The 16,017-nt window shown below is 47.9% G+C and overlaps 4 protein-coding genes across 4 annotated transcripts; 2 read left to right on the top strand and 2 right to left on the bottom strand.

Moving 5' to 3' along the window:
* Positions 1-1,996: 1,996 nt before the first annotated feature.
* Positions 1,997-4,442, top strand: N7473_010371 (uncharacterized protein; the record flags this gene model as incomplete). Its single annotated transcript, XM_057156310.1, has 7 exons — positions 1,997-2,118; positions 2,196-2,366; positions 2,426-2,829; positions 3,047-3,258; positions 3,329-3,758; positions 3,813-4,333; positions 4,395-4,442. 7 exons carry the CDS (start codon positions 1,997-1,999, stop codon positions 4,440-4,442), a joined length of 1,908 nt encoding a protein of 635 aa, XP_057004965.1.
* Positions 4,443-4,960: 518 nt separating this feature from the next.
* Positions 4,961-6,227, bottom strand: N7473_010370 (heme-dependent oxidative N-demethylase family protein; the record flags this gene model as incomplete). The annotated part of the gene is made up of 3 exons (XM_057156309.1): positions 4,961-5,357; positions 5,435-5,557; positions 5,647-6,227. The coding sequence occupies 3 exons, from the start codon at positions 6,225-6,227 to the stop codon at positions 4,961-4,963; spliced, it is 1,101 nt and encodes a 366-aa protein (XP_057004964.1).
* A 4,054-nt stretch (positions 6,228-10,281) lies between these two features.
* Positions 10,282-12,207, top strand: N7473_010369 (uncharacterized protein; the record flags this gene model as incomplete). The annotated part of the gene is made up of 6 exons (XM_057156308.1): positions 10,282-10,604; positions 10,686-10,703; positions 10,751-11,260; positions 11,316-11,549; positions 11,608-11,855; positions 11,906-12,207. The coding sequence occupies 6 exons, from the start codon at positions 10,282-10,284 to the stop codon at positions 12,205-12,207; spliced, it is 1,635 nt and encodes a 544-aa protein (XP_057004963.1).
* A 393-nt stretch (positions 12,208-12,600) lies between these two features.
* Positions 12,601-14,714, bottom strand: N7473_010368 (MFS transporter; the record flags this gene model as incomplete). The annotated part of the gene is made up of 6 exons (XM_057156307.1): positions 12,601-13,259; positions 13,323-13,370; positions 13,434-13,809; positions 13,860-14,273; positions 14,369-14,577; positions 14,660-14,714. The coding sequence occupies 6 exons, from the start codon at positions 14,712-14,714 to the stop codon at positions 12,601-12,603; spliced, it is 1,761 nt and encodes a 586-aa protein (XP_057004962.1).
* Positions 14,715-16,017: the final 1,303 nt, after the last annotated feature.

The raw sequence follows: 16,017 nt of genomic DNA, 5'->3' as shown, positions 1-16,017 counted from the left end.
GATTTCGTGCATGAGGCTAAGCTTGGCTTGTCACAGAATGTCTTGGCACGGCGAAAAACGCCGGTTATGCCGTTATGGAGCCCTGATTAATGATGTGGTAATGTCTTTGTGGAAGTATGTTGACATTCATAGAAATTATTACTTTGTATATAGTAGACTGAGTTCGAGAATATGCCAACATCTAGTATCGCGAGATCTGAAGACAAAATCGCTCTCAATCTTCCACCATCCGAGTCTTTTGTTTTCTTAGCGTCTCTAGTCTTCTGCTCCTTCGTCATGCTCATAGACATCACTTCCATTCCCTAGCCATGCTTTGTTCACGGGTGATGCAATTGAACTGCATGCACCCAATTTCCAGTTCCCCTTGTTGGTCAATCTGAGTGTGCAAATGATTCCAGAAGACCTTTCAAGTTTCGTCACCTCGCGCGATCGTAAACAACCAATGGGTCAGCGATAGTAGCTTGAATAAACAAATCATTTATCTGTCTGTTAAAAGAATAAGAAACACCCCTCATGGTATTGAGCATTATACTCGACTTAGAGCGTTACCTACGGATGTAGGTAGTACCTATCTGTAGATGTTTGAAGGCTCGTTGCATTATATATATATTCTAGTTATGGGGTGCCCGGCACACGGCCCGACCCAACCTAGCGGATTAAGACGCACCAACCTGTGAAAAAAAGCACACTAATTCAATAAAGATGATGGAGGATGTCCCTTATTGATTTCGAGTACGAATTATACTACCAAGTAGTCAGATCTAATCAGTACACCTAGTATTGCACCTAAAAGGTCCCTGAATATGATATCATCATGACTGGCATTGAAAGGCGGCATATTTTTCCGGAGTTGGATTTTGAGCCCTTCCAATTAATCGTAAAATACCAACAAGATATTCAAAAACCTCACTTACTTGCTCTGCACCTACATCAATTGCGGATACTAAGATGCCTCTCCATAAGGTAAGTGCCGCTCTTCGCTGAAAACAATCGAGAATGCTCGTCTGAAATGGAAGAATCCAACCAGGTTGTCTTAAGGGACGGCATTACTCAAATGGACATTGACCGGTCAGCTTCACACGATATGGATATATATTCATGGGAGTGGGCTAATACGCAGTAACAGTCTCAAGTCGCTGGTCAAATCCGCCGGGGGACAAATTACAGGCGAGGATGACAATGCAGTACAGTGAGTTGGCCCCTCTCAGATGCCGGAATTGTCACGCTGACAAGTTGCTGGGTTGTCAATGATTAGATTTCGAGTTCCTGACTCTTTTGACTTGCGTCTCATCACCAAGAACCTATTGGTAGAAACCATGTCGGACCATCCCTAGTGCAGGTGGCGCCGAGCACGAGGGGCGACGGGATGGAAGCGGGGCTGCGGGCCTAGATCGATGGACTTTCAAGGGTGACTTGTTGATAAAGTTGTTAGCAATGGAGTTGATATCGAAATGGACCACGCCAGCATCATGCGAGGCGTTTTTTGAGAGCATAGCCTAGACTAATTGATGTTTCCTTGGTGCCCACTGGAAAAATGCTCAGCACAGATCAGCCGCACATCGAGGCAGTCCGCCCGCTGCCAGCTAAGAACTCCATGGATATGATTGGGGCTGGGCCCTGTCCATCAGAAGACTAGGATTACTCTGTAGACCTAAGTGGTCCAGCCGAGAGCCTAAAATCTGCACGCTGTGCCCCGTTAGGTTTCCTCAGGTTTCTCAGGTTTGTCAAGTTTCCCTGCGGCTCTGACGCGGGGGTTCTTCTTTTCCAGCCTTCGCCCTTGTTTTCAGCTCGGTGCCTGGCCTTGCGATTTCTTACCTTCTTCATGAACCCACCTTATTCACTCGTTTGGTGCTTCTAGCACCGTGATTAAATCTGCGACAGGCTTTGTATGAACGACTACACATTTGTTTGAATTCTGATTTTATCTCGTCTGTCTTAGCGCCAACAACCCCTTGACTACCTTCGCCTGCGTGAGATGCGATGATAGGCCTCCACCATGCAAGCTCTTTCGGCTGAATCAGATCGATGGGTTGAATCTGGACCGATTTCGAGTACACACCGGGTGTCTAGGCCATGGAGACTTGTGACAGCATTATCCTCGGCCCTGCTGTTATTGGGGTTAGTACGCGCCTTCCTCCAGGATGCTCTACGGTTGATGCTTTGGAATTTGCTAACAAGCCATGCTCTTTCTACAGCTATTTAATACTAGCAGTGGTATTTGGCGATCATCCCGAGGAACTGCATATTGATAGGACCGCTTCGCTCGTCTTTGCCCTGTTCTTCATCGGGACATCCTATATCGCGTCGATCGCGATCGCTTATTTTCAACGCAAGCGCAAACTATTCCTTCTCCGATCGTTGTTTATGTCGGTCGCTTCAACTCGTTTGATGTTACGAAGCTCAGAATCACTAACATCATCGCTAGGCCATTTCTGGTAGTGAACTTGGTCTCACTATTCAACGTGCTATTCAATATTCTCAGTCGCAGCCTTTTCCCATTGAATGCGATTCGAGTAATCGGTATTGGCCTTCCAAGCGCTTTCATTATCATCTATGGTCTCGCGGCTTTCTTGATCTATCATGAATATGGGCCCAGTCAAGGCCACCGGGCCGAAGATGGCACTCCTCTCTTGAGCCAGGAAGAGATGCAGCGTCGGCAACTGCTTCGACTATTACAAGAACAAGGCTCTGGTGCACCTTCTCCAAATCCCAGTCAAATTAATACAACCTATCGGCTCGAGAGCGTCCCTGGCCTCGATCCAACCCCCAAGACTTGGGATCCCCATTTGATCCCCCCGCCATCAACGACTTGGAGCAGCTTGAGTCGAAGTACGACGTGATGAAACATGATCTTCACGATATGGATGTTGGATATATGTATTTGTGTCGAGTCATTTGCATTTTGTGTGTTTCCATAATTAGCTAGTTATTTACCGTAATCCATGTGACATAATGAAGCATAATTAAGTCAAAAAGGGTCGCGACTTGCAGACCGCGTTGTACCTCGGCTCAAACTCCTGTCTAAGCCCCGACCGCATTTTAAAAGTGCTGGAAACCGCCGCCATCCGAGCGGCAAAGGCATCACCTCCGTATTTGCGACCCTACACCCTATTTAACGTCTTCGGGCTTGCGACGCTATTCTTGAAGTGCGACAACATGGCAAAACGCGTAACGCTCCTTGATCCCCCGCCACAGGACCATTCCAAGGCCCCTATCGAGAATGTGCTTGACTTGACACCAGTAGTGGACCTCGGCCCAGTTAGAACTCCTTCCTCTTCACAGCCCATTCTACACAAGGCTAATTTCGATTCGTTACAATCATCTATAGGATGTCTTCACGAACACGCGACCGCTATGGCACCCTCCTGGAGCCCGCGGCATCTATGGCGGCGCCGCCATCGCCCAGTCCCTATCCGCAGCCATGCGAACCGTTCCCTCCGACTTTGCAGTTCACAGCATGCACTGCTACTTCGTCCTAGCCGGTGACTCCGAGATCCCGATTCTATACCACGTGGAGCGAGTCCGCGACGGCCGAAGCTTCATAACCCGTACCGTGCAGGCGCGACAACGGGGACGCCCCATTTTCACCACGACCCTCAGCTTTAGTAGGGTTGGCAGTGGTGGAGAAAAGACCATCACACACCAAGCATCTATGCCAGAAGCAACTCTGCCCGACGATGCGTTGCCCGGGACCGTGCAGGCTTTGAATAATGCAGGCGCGGGGCCATTTGAGTCAAGGAAGGCGGGCATCGTCAACCGTAGGTTGCTCTTGAGGATCCACGCGTGGTTTTTCTTTGACTGATTGAGTCTAGGCAATTCCCCCAACCCCGAGGATAAGAAAGTGCGACGCTTTGTTAGAACACGGGGCCACATCTCCGAGGATGGTGGTTTCCAGGCCCATTTGTCGGCTCTTGCCTATGTCACCGACAGCTACTTCATCGGCACAGTCTCCCGAGTTCATGATATTCCCCGATTCTCATCACCAGCAGAACTCCAAAGGCTACTCAAGGCATTGAAGAATCCTTCTGATCTCGACGATGAGGATATCACTAAGGCCTTGAAAGAGCTAAAGGAGGAGGAGGCGGCCGACTTGCGTCGTAGACTGCAAGGCGCCCTGGATAACGCTACTCAAGGGAAAAATAAGACCGAGAAGGAGGTTGGTATGATGGTCAGTTTGGACCATTCGATTTATTTCCACAACCCCCGCGCTTTCCGAGCCGACGAGTGGATGTTGATTGAGATGGAGAGCCCGTGGGCTGGAGAAGGTCGTGGACTGGCTATTCAGAAGATCTGGTCACAGGATGGGACTTTGATTGCCACTTGTACCCAAGAGGTATGTGGATTCTTTTTTCCTCTCTTCTACTTGTGCCTGATGGCTAACTGTTTCTTTTTAGGGCGTTGTCCGGTTGAAGCAAGATAAGCCACCGCTCTCGAAGATCTGAATTTCGGCCATACCTCTCTTTAATTACCTTATCTTGCTATGGGCTTTTGATATGCCCGGCATTTCCTGTTACTCGCACAGTTCTTATAGACCTCGGCTTACTTGCCTTTTCTTTACCATGACTGTATCTAGTTCCAGTCTGTGTTGATTACTCGTGACATTTTGTCTTATTTAACAAGAAATCAATCAATTATGACTCTTCAATCTGTTCATTTCCGATCTCTATATGACGTATCTCGACATATTGTCGGAAAAGGTATCACTGGGGTTCGCACTGGTTGAATCATGCTCAAGAACAAAACACTCAAAGCGGAAAACAGCTTTTGAAATCAAAAAAAAGTATTCAGACAGCCGGCCCATTTTGTTTCGCATGAATCGCATGAAGGGAAAAATAACAATAAAAAAGAAAACAATCCAGGTAGTATGCATCGCAGTGAAAAAAAAAGTAAAGTGCTCAGACGGGAGAAAAAAAGCAAGAAAAAGCAACACAGTTCGTCATCGCGTCAACAACTCAACAAATCATACCTCAATCTTCTCATCCATCTGACCAACTCGACTTTTGTAGAACTCCAGTACTTTGGCACCCCAGACATCTTTGCCCTTGTACTCGCCCACGTATTCAGGCCAGCTCCTCATTTCCTTTGCGAGATTTTCGAGCTCCTGCATTGGGAGCTGATCAAGTGTAGTGAGGTACGTCTTGACGCCGAAAAGGATAGTCCCCGTTTTTGGCATACGACGGAAAGTCTGTCTCTCTCGGCGAATAATAATCTCCTCGGGAGACGGATCGGACAGATCTTTCTCACACAATCCCTTGGGCCGATAAAGAATCTCGATAAGATTCTCGTCGGGCCGTTTGATCTCAACAAAGTAGTTTGACCGCTCCATTGGGGAATTTGGCGTCAGCCGCGCTAGAAACCTAGTCGAGATTAGAACTTGCGCAGATACGAAGATCACAATGCACTACTCGTGAGTGCATTTTTACGATCCACTCACTTGCTCACGGAATTGGCAACATGCTGATGCCACAGAGGGACGGGTTCGTGCAAACGGGAGATCGTCCATCCGATACGCTCTTGGACCGTCCATCCCGTGGGAAAAAGACTTGCGCTGGCGGCGCTGGGAAAAAAAAGTGTCAGTGAGACTGATAAGGAAAAAAAATACGGAGAAAATAATAAACGGAAAAAAAAGAAAAATAGGACCCATACAGATAGTACTCGCCATCTTTGTTCATCATGAGGATGCTGAGATCCTCCATTGTAAGTCGTACAGCCGCCTCAAGCGCGTCAATACCTTCACCGCCAGAGTCTGAGCCACCAATTTCGAATTGCTCTCCTGTCATGCGATTTTGGATGGATGCTCGGTCGCCTTGCACCAGTTTTTGAAACATGTTGGGATATCGTTCGCAGAGAAATTCGGACACTTCTTCCAGCGCCTCCTGACAGGCGTGTGCTGACTCGGGCAAGCATTGTAGAACCTTGTCTCGTTTCTCACGAAGTAGGTCGTCTCGCACGGAATGCTCCTCCATGTAGTTTTTGTCGAGCGTAAGCCAATTTTGAACATCCAGTTTGCGAATGTCCATCATGACTCGATATCGTTCTCTGCCCTTGATGGGCTGCGCTGGGTATGGTGCCATGCGTTTGACGTCGGAGGGACTATGGGCACCTCCATTTTTCAAGAAGCGGTTGTTTTTCGCAGTTGTCGAAATCCAATTGCAAATCTCTTTGTGATATCGTACGACGGCAAGTAGGACGACGATAGGAAGCGTCACCAGAGAGAAGGTTGTCATACTTTTTCCATGCGGTAGTTGTGCAAGTCTATGATGACGAGCGAGGGCTTTCTGGGTCTTTATAGAAAAATTTAAACTTGACGATTACTACTTTTGGTATCGGTCGAGAAAGATCAGGAAAAAGTAAAAACAAGGAGAAGGAAATAGTTTGAACTATGAAATTGACAGCTCGGCGAAAAGGCTACCTTAATATGCTTCTTCGACTGGATACGGGTAACGATATGACCCCGTTCGGACCCAGGCAACAAACCCGTAGCCAGAAATCAAGTTGATCACCAGATGGTCAAGTGAGCATCACTAGCTCCAGTCAAAAATTAGATACCCACAAAGCAAAGCACCACGACTGCATTCCACATTCCTGGCCTAGTGAGACTGTGCCTGCGGAACCGCTGTGAGACGCTCAGGGATTCCCCGCAATAAAAAACGCCTCAGTTCGCCTCCGGGGAGTATTATAGGCGGCAAGCCACATGATCGGTTGGCTTCAGCTCTTAGGGTCGGGTCATCACTGACAAGGGCAAAGGCCTAGGCTGTTTTGAACGTACTGTAACTCCACTTCAAGTGTCTTGGGGGTGTGTATTGGTGGAGTAAGATGGGTAAGATGGGGGTGACCAGTCCGTTTGGGGAGGGATCTTTGTCCTTCTCGTTGTTCATTCCCAGTAGTATGGAATATGGAATACTTCGTTTTGGATTTTGGCGCTTCGACAGGACGGGTCACCCTATAGCCTGGGTCTCGGCGGAGGAGACCCAGGCGCTAGGCACGATCTAGGCACATACAACATTTAGCTTCGAATAATCGTCAAGCTCGCGTCAACCGTCCGTGCGCGCAATGCCCCTCGTGAACTGCAGTCTGGTAAAATGGCAATTCGGGAAACATCTCTCGAGACCAACAATGACAAGTCAAACCGGCCGAACCAAGTCGTGCAACGGGGTGGCCGGATACCCTCGGAGAGATACTTGGAGCAGCTGATTCGCGCCGCGTGAGGCGAGCAATAAGCATCAGGCTGGAACCTGAGGGTACGTATGTGTGTTTGATCTGAGTCACGCTGTCATTTCATGGATGATGGAGGGGTCTTTTTACCCTCTTTCTCCTCGGCCTTAGCCCCAAGCATGGATCCATAGGGGACCCATAAGGAGTAGAGGTTCCCTTTGGGGGATCGCCCAAGTACAGTGGTGCTCTTCAAAAAAGGCCGACCCGACTGGCTAGGAGGCTCCGATCTAGTTCCAAGTGCACATCACGCCGTCACCAAACTAAACATAAACTAAACAGGGACGGGGCACATGGAGGGGCCTGACGTATCATAATGCCAGGTGTGGGGGGTTTCCTCCCTACTACTGTAAGATCCAGTCTCCTCTTTTCTATAGCCCCCCCAATTATTATTTCCTTTGCCCGCAAGACATCCCAAGACGTTGAAGATACCAAGGGACTGGTAAACACAGATTATTGATTACACCTAGCGCAGCCTGTCTGCTTGAAGGTGATGTGACCGGATACCGCGCCTTACCTTCCCCCGCCCAAGTCCAGCAGGCGCAAATCAAAAGTCTCCCAGTCCGACCGGCATGGAGTAGGGCAGTAGTGCAGCAGGTACAGTACACATGGGCTTGCCGCAGCCCCTATGCACCCCATACATGGCACTGGCTATTGTTGAAACCACGAGTACGGAATACCAACGAAGTGATCACCAGGTCCAGAATCATGTCTAAGCCCCAATTGCTCCCCACGATGTAACTACTCCGTTTCCTTATTCCATACTTTGTAGCTCGTACTCCGTAAATCATCCTGTATTATTTGTACCCCGTAGTGTTCTGGTTCCACGGTCCCACTGCGCTCCACACCCTATCTGGGGTTTCCGCTGCAACCGCTTTCCCCCTTTCGCGCAAAGCGCGCTTGCCGCTGTTTTGTTTTTATCCTCCATCATTGATTTGGGGCAAAAAGAATACTGCAATTCAACCCCAGTTTCCTCTCATTTTGGGGCTTATTTCCTCGTTCCATGGCTCAATGCGCCAGGGGTTAAAATTTTCTAAACCATAATCCTCAGCTTCTCATTTCTTTTTCCTATTGTGGCGGGAGTCAGTCCCAGCAAAAAGATTTTTCAATATTTGCTTTTTCCCCGCGGCTTGTACATCCCTCAATGATTAGCATTGGCCTCTGCACTCGATACACTCGATAGGATTATGAGGTCATCTCAATGCACTTCTGGTTCCATTGCATTCTCTTTCTTTTGGTTGCGCTCTAGACTAGAGAAATATTGTTGACGCATCCGGAGAAGATCTTTATTCATCGCATCTCGTCCCATCTACGCAGATTGAGGCCCACTTTGACCCTGACCCGTTGCTATGAATATCTTGCCGAGAAGTCCCTGTAATCCAGACTCTAACCCAAGGTACTTTGACAAAGTACTAGTGCGGAGAACTGTAAGTCACCCACGTTGTTGGGGTCTGTCAATCGCCGCCATCAAGCCACAGGAACAGACATGTCAATTTTGAGTAGGCTGACGTACCAGCCTCCTGACGACACTCCTGAATATCACATCTATTTAATGATTCAGTCATCAATAAGTTGAGGCTGAAAGAAATATAACAGGTTGTTTGGTATGGATATGAGTCAGCCAGACCAGTTCGAATCAAGCTAATGCATGCAGCACAATGAGAGATGCATCATACAGGGAAGGGTCTTGTATTACTCCAAATGTAGAAAACTGTATCCGTGATTTACTGTCCCATTGATCACCATAGAGGACCGTGCTTTATTCTTTGCATTAGTTTCTGCTTCGAATTACTCGCTTGAGAATATAGAAAGTATATTTATAGTATTGTGACTGCTTAGGTAGGTCGTGCCCAGGTGGTGGCACGATGGCCGTGTTGACTAAGCCATCTGTATTCCATGGAATGAAGGATGACAAGTAACTATACTCTTGCTTGGCTGATTGCAAGGAAGACACTCCAATTCTTGTTCTCATCTTTGAGGCCCTCTTCAGTGATAGTTTGTGTTCATATACAATGGACAATGATATGCCTAACAGGTACCGATACGGACCGAGCAAGTCTTTGACGAGGGCAACAGGTGAAGTCCCCCAAGTCAGATATCCCTGGGAGAGTTCGGACACTGTAATAACAATTTCAGATCTGTCTCTCTGTGCAGAAAAGGTACTCAATACTCCATCTGCCGAATCTGCTTCAAATGAGTGGCGACTTGTTGACACACGTCATGGCGAGCATCAAGCATCAGTTCCCATTCTTCAACCACCAGACTTATCCCAATAAAGTGCAGATCCAGTCAAAAAAGCAGCAATAAATCTATGTCGTACAACATGGCCTCTTGGAATATCTTTTCACCTTGCCTCCTAGTCCAGAATGTAACTTTCCTTTCGCTTTGACCCCGTCTCGACGGGAAAATGAAGCCTCGCTGGACGATGGTTCGGTTGAACCGGCATTCTTGACTTCTTGACTATCTCTTGAGTACCATTAGCTGCAAATCTCCAGAGGTAACCGCTCTATCCGATTAGCTTTTCTCAACGAATGATCATCCAAGCTTGCTATGCACTCAATCGGGACAAAAAGTTCAATGCCAACCCACGCTCAGGCAACCTCATAAACCAATCGTATTCTGGACTTCAAGCCATTTATAGCATATAATTAGTAAAAGAAACACGAATCAGGAATCTAGTAGGATGGGTGTACTTCGTTGATACTTCAATTATTTCGAACTAGCTGTGTCGGACTAAGTCCGTATCACTATCTTGAATGGGATGAGCAATCCTCCACAAAATGGTCTGTTCAATCATCCATGGAGATTATCCAAGCGACAGCTATTGCTTGACTTGGTATTCTATATTCGTACGAAATTATGAGTGTCCCAAATCCAATGTAGGAATCTGTGTATAGCCGGACCCCACACGAGAATGACTAATGAGCAGAATCTGGCACGACGGGGTTCTCCGCAGTCAGCAACCCCAGCTGAGCCGAGTCAAAAAAGATCCAAGATCGAATCAGAAATCCCTGGAGCGCCCACTGATCAAGGCCAACAACGCGATAACTTCGAGGCTTCGATCACAGAATGGCGACTACCGTCCTTGCCCCGGCGCGAGCCACAGCGGCAGTCCTTGATGCAGATGACTCAAACAGCGTCCCTCTAGTGCACTGGTCATCAAAAAATCATCGTGCCGATTCTAGGCTCCAGAGCCTCCTGCATCCTGGACAGACCCTTAGTAATGGACTTTATGAGGCTCAGGACGTCGGTCTGTCCCGGACCAGGGCGATTACACTCATCGCAACGCTCACGGGTATCACATTCGTGGGCAGTATGAGTGGTGGTCTATTGACAATTTGTCTACCGTGGATTGCGGCAGATTTGAATCTTCCAGATAATCTGTTGCTCTGGTGAGTGGAACTCTGTTTCATGGGCTCGAGTCCCCATCGACTGTGTACAGTTTTCTAACATGATGAACTTGGACGCTCCAGGCCCGCCTCGGTTTACTCGTGAGTTCTTCCTATTCTCTCTTTTGACAGCATCTAACATGTTACAGCCTTGCAAATGGATGCTGCCTGCTACTAGCCGGATCGATGGCAGATTTCATAGGTAACAGGATTATCAACCTGATTGGTTGTACCCTACTATGTGCCTTTATCCTGGCCTGCAGTGTTGCCCAGAGCGGTATTCAGATGATTCTGTTCCGCGCCTTCCAGGGTATCGCGACTTCTATGTGTCTTCCCACAGCTTTTAGTATTCTGACGGATACGATGCCTGCTGGGAAGCGGAGAAATATCGGATTCGCTTGCCTGGGCCTTGGCCAGCCGTTCGGATTCTCCGTCGGCCTGGTGTTTGGCGGTCTATTTCAAGGGTCATCACTTGGCTGGAGGTTTGGGTACTACCTTTGCACCGGCATTACGGCCATCCTCACTGTGGTCAATTATTTCAAGTTGCCTCAGGATAAGCCACGCGAACCTTTCACGTTCCAGCGTTTACGGTCCGAAATTGACTGGGTGGGAATCGTGCTGTCCAGCTCTTGCCTAGGAATTATTTCCTATGTTTTTGCGTAAGTCTGTCCTTGGACACAACCTGTCAGAGGCGTGACCTGATTACGTTTGTAGTGTCATTACCGATAATCCATCCAACATTCACCACCCAGAAAACATTGCCTTGTTATGTGCCGCTACCACAATGATACCTGCTTTCTTGGGTTGGATGAGCTGGCGAGAGAAGAACGGGAAATCAGCTCTGATTCCTAACTCTCTGTGGAAGAATACTGCATTTGCTTCGATTTGTGTGATGGTTCTCCTTTCATGGGCTGTCCTGAACGGCACTGAAACAATTCTCAGTCTTTTGTAAGCTTATTTCATCGATTTGAGAGAGTTCTACTAATCACGAGTCTCTCAATCTTAGCTTCCAAGAGGTTCAAGAACTATCCGCTCTTCAGGCTGCTCTTCGGTTCCTACCAAACGTCATCATTGGAATTGTCCTAAACCTTGGAACTGGATTACTGGTGCATCGTCTCCACGCCAACTATCTTGTGCTCGTGACAACAGTTCTGAGCGCTGGCTCTCCGTTACTTCTGGCTATCATTGATCCGAACTGGTCATGGTGGTACTGTGCTTTTTGGGCTGTCCTTCTGGGCCCTCTATCGGCAGACGGTAATCAATTCTGCAATTCAAACGAGAGGACTACCCGCTAACTTTCTAAGTGATTTTCACGGTCGCCAACTTGATCATTGCCGATTCATTCAGTCCAAAGACCCAGGGCCTCGCTGGTGCCGTCTTCAATACCATCGCGCAGTTCGGCACGTCCATTGGACTGACAGCTTTCGCGATTATCTCGGCTAGCGTGACGCAGGATTCTAGTTATACCAACAAAAGCTCGCCTGACGCTCTGATGACTGGATATCGGGCTGTCTTCTGGACATGTTTTGGGTTGATGATGGCTGCTTCTGCTATCGGTGCTTGGGGACTGCGCAAAGTGGGCAAGGTTGGGCTGAAGCGGGAGTAAATTGAAAGCAAACCTGCTACAAGTGAAATAAACTCTACGGGAGGATGCCTTTTCTTGAAGTCATTATTACTAAAATTATTAGAGCTGTGGACCTAGGCTATAGAAAGCTATCCAGCAAAAATAAACAGAAAGAAGGAACGCCTGGCTTCGGTGCATCTCTCCATTGTGAAACAGAGGCTAACAAGAATGGAACGCACCTATTATTCTTGAGGCACAGCTGACACGAGCCTTTTGTATGCAAAGTATTAAGGACGAGTGTGTGGTCATGTCATCATCGTCATAAAAAATAAAGGAAAAAAGCAGAACTTTTGAAATCACCAATTCATGAAGAACTGCAGTCATAACCTCGGATCATGTTGGTCAAGCTGCGAGTAATCTCATACTTGCCGCGCTTTAGCAGATGATTGATGCCTTATCTGCATGACTGCGAGCTGTTTCGATTCGAGAAATCTGACCCGTGTTGGTTGATGGAACGATCTCCAAATTATTGGAGTCCTTTTCCAGGCGTTCCTCTCTCTCGATCTCGAGGCGCTCCGCTTCCTTGATCCTCTTCAACTCTTGGCAGAATTTGCTGTTGCTTCTGATGCGGTCACCGTAACGAATGAACGCGAACGGAATGATAGAAACCCCAAGACTGAGGAAGGCGATCAGGCTGCATGCCCAATGAACACCTAGCTTGTCGAACATCGGCCTAGTGGCCAAAGGAAGGACTGCACCCAAGATGCTTCGTGTGCAGCTAGCTGCCGACTGAGCACTCGCAGACAGTGTCTCGTAAGCGTCGGTGAGGTAGTTAAGCATTGCCATGAAGATAAGCAGGTAGCCCATTCCAAATGGAATACCTGACAAGAAGGGCACAACCCAATGTATATTGGGAGAGGCTGTCCACCCCACCCAGAATAGTGAGATGACGTACAATGGGCCTCCAATGCAAGCAAGTGGGAGTCGTCGATATTCTTCGATATTTGCCCAGCTTGCTTCACGGGCTTTAGCCCGGGCGAGGAACCCGTCGTACCAGATGAAGACCACACAGGCAAGGAGTGCACCCACGCCAACTAGATAACCAAGTTAGCTTGAATCAAAATGAACGTCGAAGGTCTCTTGTGAAGTGAACTCACTGGGCAAGAACATCAGACCTGAAACACCAGCGCTCATGCCGTAAATGTCTGAGGGGTAATGAAATCAGTATACACCATCACAGGGTATTATACTCGAGAATATCCACGTACCTTGAAAGATGATTGGATATGCCTCAAAGTATAGGTAAAAGATTGCATATGCCAGTGCCAGGTACAAAGATGTCAAAGAGACAATCGACTCGTGGAAGATCATTCGGAAAGGCCGGGAGATGGTGATGATGAACATTCTGCGAAGGTTGCGGCTCTCAAGCTCCAATGGGGACGCGATATTTGAATTTCCAGTTTCCTTTCGCAGCTTCTTAGCTCGGCGGGTCAGGATAACGGGACCGTATGTTTCAGGCATGAAGATGACCAAGGGCAAAGTTGCACTGGAGCAGATGAGTCCAATCCAGAAGCACCATCGCCAACTAACGACGGCAACAAATCCGGAGATCCAGGGACCCATGATCGGGCCGAATGTAGTGCACTGCGAGTTATCAGTATATTACTTCCCTCAAAGACAGGGCTGTGACATACAGCCATATAGTACGCCATGAGGCGACCTCGCAGGGTAGGGTCGTCGTGGACGTCAGCAAATAAACCACCGGTAATCGCGATTGGAGAAGATGCCATCATGCCGTTGAGAAGTCGGAAAATCAATAGTGATGCATATGAATTAGCCACCGCGCAGGCTAGTGTGAAGATCATAAACCCAATAAAGGCAATGAGTAATGGCTTTTTGCGACCAAAATATTCGGAGCTGGGTCCCCACACCAAAGGGCCAAGAATGTACCCAATTAGGAATATAGAGATGGGTAGAACTAGCATTTGCTGGTTGGTAATATTGAACTCCTCGGCAATTTGTGGGATGGCATTGCTGCAGATGGACGAGCCGATGGTACTGTTCATGACCTGCATGACACCGGCGAGAAGGACTAGAAACTTTCTTGTCTATATTCGCATGTCAGCAAGTTTAATTCCAGAGGGTCCTTTTCTTGCTGCATATATGCCATAAGGCCGGATTCAAGATGCTAAAATGTACATACCTTCTTCCAGTTGACTGGGTTCTCTGGATCGTTAGGCCCGAAGGAAACGACTGTTTTCGAAGCCACCCGTCGAAAACGAGAGTAGGAGGGGTTGTCATATCGCTCTTGAATTGGCTCATGTGCCACCTCTGAGCCTTGATCTGATGAGTCTGAGTGGGAGTCGGAAAGTGAATCAGGGAGCGAATCTCGCCGTGACTCATGAGGGGTTACTATGATGGCACCCTCTTTAATGAGAAGCCAAGATTAGATATCCGACTTAAGCAAGACTATGAATTAACAAAGCTGACTCACCTGTGGCTGACATGACCTTTTGCAGGTTCTCTTCCATTGGAAAGTGGTCAGGCATCTTGATGGTGACCTGGAAATTCCCATTGAACGAAAGGAAGGTCTGACTACGCTAGATGACGATCTTAGGTGGGATGGCCCATTAATATAAAGAGACTGTACTTTAAAAGAGAAAATGCAAAAAAGCAAGCCTGGCTCCACTCTCAGGGTCCCAGTCATAATTCTCGAGCCAGATCAGTCAAATTTGATGTTGATGTGGATTCTGTCTCCACATCCCTCTGCCACATTTTTCACTCCCTACGCCCTATAAATGACAAACGAGCCTATGTGCAACACTTCTGGACAAAACAATGAGAAAAGTCTAGCCTGGTCCACTCAGATGGGGTAGTTTGAGATGTTGATCCCGTTCACGACCAAGTTTTGCTCGGTTAAGACGGCTTTCAGGCATCGCAAAGTTTGCGGGAAACATGAGCTAAAATTTCGGTGGATTTTTAAGTGGCAACCTATGAATACAACAGTTCGCCATCTCCCGACATGTAAAATGAAACCTCGCAAAGTAGCCCGATGTGTCAGAGCCACTGTCAGGCTTTTTAATGTAGCAGTCGTTTCCGAAGGTATGCGCAAAATTTGAATCGCAAAAGGAAGGCCATTGATAATCGCAACCGCATGCATCTCGGTTTTTGGGCCGACATTCTCCCTCACGGGAACTCTAAGACTTAAGAGGGGTACATATACCACACAGATCGACCCAATGACTTCCTACCGCCTTGAGCTAGTGCTCTAGCTTACCATTGACATCTCGACCATGAATGCGTGCCATATCGGGCGAGATGCCGAGCGCCTGTTCTCATGATCCACTGGCATCCGGCGCCGCAATGGCTCCAAGCCTCGGCCAGTTTTTAGTACGACACGCAACTTGGCATTCGCGGGGTATCTCAAGATATGGAAAACAGTTTCTTATTCACGCGCTACTGGGAGCATTTGGTGCACGCTACAGGGCAATTTTGCATTGATTGTGGTTTTGAGTCATAGGATCCATCGGACCAATAAGCCGAACACGACTCCACAGGCTGTCAACAACACCCATGATTATTGTCATTTCGAAAATGAATGAGAATTCTTGTGAAAATATCATCACTCGTCAGCTCCCGCTTTTCTATTCTGTTTCTTGTTGTTCGTGCATGCATTCGCATAGAAACAAATGCTGCTAATTATTATCTTCTTTTATTGGCGAGCGCGCAACCACGCGCCAAGACTTAAATTCCCGGAGAGGATCCGGTTGCGATCCGGGACCGGTTGATGAGTTCGGACTTCTGGCCGATCGGCGCAGACCGGTCGGGTTCTCGGAGTATTCTAGAACGGTC

The sequence above is a fragment of the Penicillium subrubescens genome (assembly GCF_028828155.1).
Source record: "Penicillium subrubescens strain IBT 31985 chromosome Unknown utg000007l_segment0_segment0, whole genome shotgun sequence".
Lineage (NCBI taxonomy): Eukaryota > Fungi > Ascomycota > Eurotiomycetes > Eurotiales > Aspergillaceae > Penicillium > Penicillium subrubescens.
Note: the sequence above shows the minus strand (reverse complement) of the source record. Positions and strands in the feature narration are given on the sequence as shown.